At 44.0% G+C, this 5,170-nt stretch overlaps 1 protein-coding gene across 1 annotated transcript; it reads left to right on the top strand.

The window, feature by feature from the left end:
* The first annotated feature begins 260 nt into the window (after positions 1-260).
* LOC110734083 lies at positions 261-2,261 on the top strand. The gene is made up of 2 exons (XM_021914144.1): positions 261-438; positions 1,771-2,261. Exons 1-2 carry the CDS (start codon positions 261-263, stop codon positions 2,259-2,261), a joined length of 669 nt encoding a protein of 222 aa, XP_021769836.1.
* The last annotated feature ends 2,909 nt before the right edge of the window (positions 2,262-5,170 follow it).

The following is a 5,170-nucleotide window of genomic DNA, read 5'->3' on the forward strand; positions in this document are numbered from 1 at the left end:
GTTTCCATCAAATTCCTCTATTTGTAAATCAAGAAAAGACCGCATTTGTGAATGAGAATGGGCTGTATTGCTACAAGGTTATGTCGTTCGGTCTCAAGAGTGCCCTTGAAACATTTCAGCGACTTGTCAACACAGTCTTTAGAGATCATCTCGGCCGGAATATGGAGGCATACATTGATGACATGATTGTCAAGTAAAAAGAGCCGGCCGACCATATGAAGGATCTACGAGAAACATTTACCAAACTCAGGCGGCATAAGATGATATTAAACCCGAAGAAATATGTCTTTGGTGTTGAGTCAGGTAAATTCCTCGGATTTTTAATTGATCAACGTGGAATTGAGGCTAACCTTGGAAAAATTCAAGATGTCTTGGACATGAAGTCTCCAAGAACAATTAAAGAAGTGCAAAGACTGACCGGCTATTTGGCAGCACTCGGTCAGTTTCTGTCAAAATCAGGGGACAAATGCCGATACTTTATTCAGACCATAAAAAAGAAAGCTATTTTTTAGTGGACGGAGGAGGCAAAGGAAGCATTCGTACAGTTAAAAAGTCATCTACATACATTGCCTCGGCTCGTCAGTCCGCTCAAGGATGAGAAGTTGTACATCTATCTCGCTATCTCAAAGCATTCCTTAAGTGTCGTTCTGCTTGTTAAACGGGACGGCCACCAGATCCGGTCTACTTTATCAGCCATGTGCTGCACAATGCCGAGCTTAGGTACCCCCTGTTGAAAATTTTGGGCTAGCGCTGTACATGGCATCTTAAAAGCTGCGGCCGTATTTCCTGGCGCATTCAATAGTGGTGTATACTGATCAACCACTCAAGAAGCCATTTGCAACTTTAGAAGCAAGTGGACGCATGCTTAAGTGGGCTTCAGAACAGAGAGGCTTCGACATCACTTTCAAGCCAAGAAAAGCCATAAAGGGGCAGGCCTTTGCTGATTTCTTGGCTGAGATGACACGGCCAGATTTATAGCCGGCCGGAGACCAGATCTGGAAGGTGTCTGTAGATGGTAGTGCAACAGCGATCGGATGCAGCGCTGGAATTATTTTTCAATCTCCTGAGGGAGATAAATTTGAGTATGCGTTGAGATTTCAGTTTCAAGCCTCTAACAGCGAGGCCGAGTATGAAGCCCTCCTGGTCGGCCTTAGAATGTGTAAGGCGGCAAGAGCAACAAAAGTGGATGTGAGCTCGGACTTCCTGCTGGTAGTCGGCCATGTGAATGGTGACTTTGAGGCAAGGGAGCCGGCCATGATGAAATACTTGAAGATATTCAAAGAGGAGGCCAAGGGCCTAGAGCATTTTTCTCTGCAACAAGTTCCTCGTTCGTCTAATCATCAGGCGGACGCCGTCTCCAAATTAGCATCCTCGGCATCATGTGATACTCCTAGATCAGTGTTTTGGGAATTACAAGAAAAGAGGAGTATTGATATCGAGCCAGTACAAATCATTAATAGAAGCTCTACTTGGATGGACGGAACCATTTCCTATTTAAGGGATGGATTGCTCCGGGCCGATCCCAAGGAGAGCTGGCTGATGAAAAAGAGGGCGGCCTGGTTTGAAATGAAGCAAGGGGAGTTGTTTAAGAATGCTTTTGTGAAGTCATACCTGAAGTGTATTACCCTTGAAAGGGGTCATTATGGAAAATCATAATTACTCGCTTTGGTGTACCTCAGTCAATGTCGTTTGACAATGGACCCCAGTTCGAAACGCCTCAGCTCAAGTAATGGTTGGGAGACCAGAGCATAGCTCATTGCTTTGCCTCAGTCGACCGACCACAAGCCAACGGCCAGGTAGAAGCCTATAACAAGTTGATCTCCAATGGTATCAAGCGCAAGCTTGAAAAAGCAAGAGGCCTATGGGTTGACGAGCTGGTCAATGTATTATGGTCCATACGAACAACAACAAAGAGTTCCACAGGAGAAAACCCATTCTTCTTGGTCTGTGGTGCTGAGGCAGTTCTCCCAATTGAGATGTACGAGCCTACTCTCAGGGTGATGTTATATGATGAAACGGCCAATTGGGAGGCCATGAAGACCGCCCTGAACTTTCTTACAGAGGCCATGGGAAATGCGGCGCTTAGGCACAAAATTTATCGCTTGAGGATGACAAGGGCATATAATCGCCGAGTGTTAAAGTGTCCGCTAAAAATGGGAGATCTGGTGCTGAGAAAGATAGAGGTTGTAGGCCGAGCAAATGAAGATGGCAAGTTGACCCCAAACTGGGAAGGGCCATATCGAATCAGTGAAGAAGTCTGAGATGGTACTTACCGTCTCGAAGCCTTGAACGGCCGTCCAATTCCGCGTACATGGGACACGGACAATATCAAAAAATACTATGTTTAGAAGTCTTTGTACTTAGCCAAAAATCTATATATACATCTAGGTCTTGATGATCGAGCCTTGTTATTAAAGTCCTACTGCCCAACAATATAAACTTGACAAAATTAATGTAAGTCGGGCATTGTTAACTTATTGAGTTATTATTTTTGCATGTGTATGTCTCAGTTAAATGAACAAATGGACGAGTAAAAACCATAACAATGTTGCTTGCAATATAACAACACGGCTTATTAAAGCCAGACGAAATTATTCAAGATAAGTACAGACAAACGTTCGTCTCCCATTGGGACGAACGGAGACAAGACACAAGGTACCCTAAATCAGTCAAGGATATTTACCTCCTTAATTGGGGGCAAGGGCATACCTAGGCAAAATAGCCCTGCCAAACTTAAAAAATTTTAGAGTTGAGATATTACTTGAAATTTCTTAAGTATGTCCGAGCGATAAATTCAACGGATGGCTCATATGAGTCCTGTAATACGGCCGCAATAGTAATTGATTCGGCGCTTCACCTAGACTAACGGCAATCATTAATATGATTTGATTAACTTGGTAGTAGTCAAACCCTTGGAGGTATAAAAACTTCCAAGTCAATCAAACAATTTAGAATATGGACTAGGAGAACGCCGAATAAAGGGGCGTACCCCTCCCCCCCCCCCATCGTACGAAAGCGCCCCCATCGTACAAAAGCGTAAAAATGTAAAAATGCGCAAAATTTACTAATTACGAAATAGATGCAATGGAAAACCGCTCAGAAGGCGGCAAAACTTGCATTAATCAAAACCGCTCAAAATGCGGAAAAATATCTTACAAAATCGCTCAAAAAGGTGGCACTAAATAAAAAGAAAAATTGTTCAACAAAATCAGATAATTGAAAAGTTAAAATCAGGGGACGGCCGGAGGAGGACCTGGGCTCTATTTAGCCGGATCTTGGCCTTGGACGGGATCCTCGGAGAAGAGGACGGATGTATCATCAACGGGCTCTTCCTTGTTCTCCTCTTCGCCCTTAGCTCCGTCCGCCTCCTCCTCAACTTTCTCATCGTCTGAGGTAGCTGGTGTGACGTTCTAAAAGGAATGGTGTCCTTCGAACAAGTGTACTATTCCGTTAGTGGGTTCAGAATTATTAAAAAGCCAATATATTCAGTAAGTTCAAGTGATCGGAATGCCTGGGTGGAGGCCGCTTTCGATCAGTAATATTAATGCATAATTAATATAACAACTTAATCTTGACTGAACCCTTCGGGTCACACCCAAGCAACTAACGAACCGAAGCGACTAATTAATTATGAATTAATTAATAATTCAACCGAGTAATTAATGTTTAGACGTCGGGAATTCGAGCTTAGAGCGTCGAAACCGAACGTCGGAAGTCGAGTTGAAAAATAGTAAAAGACGAGACATGAAAATAATAATAAATCAACAAAGACCAAAATACCCCTAGCATCAGGACGCCCCGAGCAAACCGAGTGCTAGGGGCACATGACACAGCATGGTGGCTAACATGCGCACCAAGCCGAGCCTAGGCTGGCTGGTGCGTGCTAGTGCACCAATGCTAGCATCGCAAGGCTAGCCACGCCAAACCGTAGCAATGCTGGGCCAAGGCGCAAGGCGAGCAGCAGCTCTCAGCAGCAGCCCGCATCTTTGATGCGTGGCTCGCTGGGTGAGAGCACGAGCAGCTCGCACAAGCTGCTGGGCTTGTTGGCTAGCAGAGCTAGCAGCTTGCACGCTTGTGCTGGGCCTACAGGGCAGCCGCGACAAGGCAGCCCACGTTTGGTGTCTTGGTGCCCAAGTGTGGGTGCCACGTGGCGCGAATTGATAGGAGGTTGAAAGAGTGTGTTAGCCGGTTTTTGGAGAGGGAGTGGGGAGTAAGTTTGGTCCCCCTCTCCTCCAAATGGTCCTCACCTAACCTCTCACATGAGCTTGCCACTTGTTGATTTATTACTAGTTTGAATATTAATTTTATTTTAGCTTTAAAATAAAATGGAAAAATCAAATTGTCCCACATTGATGGGAGACATTTTTCACTCTCTTATTTTCCCTATAAATACCCAAGTTGGGGTATTGGGAAAATCACTTGAGTGAGAGTTGAAAAAGCCATCACCATTATGAAAACCATGAAACTCATTAATCACTCGGGTTTTTGGTCGGCCTTGCTAACTCTAAGGCATTGGACCATTTTCGGTGGTCAGGTTGTGGGTGGACTATCGTAGGAGGCCGTCATATTTTCGAGGCTTTCGTTCGAAGTAAGAGCCCGTTTCGTTTGGGCATAGCTCGCTCCAAAGGTAATTATCTTGTCCTAATCTTGTGATTAATTTATTTATGATTTATGGTTTTATTATTGCGAGTGGTTCTTTGGGTTGGGGTTGTTTCCGCGGTAAGTTGGACTTACCAAACCCCAACAGCGGTATCGGAGCCACACTCATTTATTTTTAAAATCATAATATTTTTCAAGGTGTTTTTTATGACTTAATTTTCTGGTCTTGAAGTGCTAATTAGATTAGGGTTGGTTTGGCATCGCCGTGGTGTAGGGAATAATTTCAAGCCTTTAAAATCCCACTAGATTGAACCCCACTGTGATCATACACTAAAGTACGGTGGCGTCCAAAAGGGAAGAAGATAGAGCAAAAGAGTCGCCAACAAGTTTTTAAGGAACTTGTAAACCGTTCATAGGATGAAGGTTACACCCCTTAACAATCCAAGAGATCGTTAACTCCATAAGGTCATGAACCAAATAAGGGTTTGGGGATGATGGTACAAATTCAACCTAAAAGAGATTGAACCTGCCCTAATAATAGGCCTCTACTTTATTCTGATCGTATTTATGT

The sequence above is a fragment of the Chenopodium quinoa genome, unplaced genomic scaffold (assembly GCF_001683475.1).
Source record: "Chenopodium quinoa cultivar QQ74 unplaced genomic scaffold, ASM168347v1, whole genome shotgun sequence".
Taxonomy (NCBI): Eukaryota; Viridiplantae; Streptophyta; class Magnoliopsida; order Caryophyllales; family Amaranthaceae; genus Chenopodium; species Chenopodium quinoa.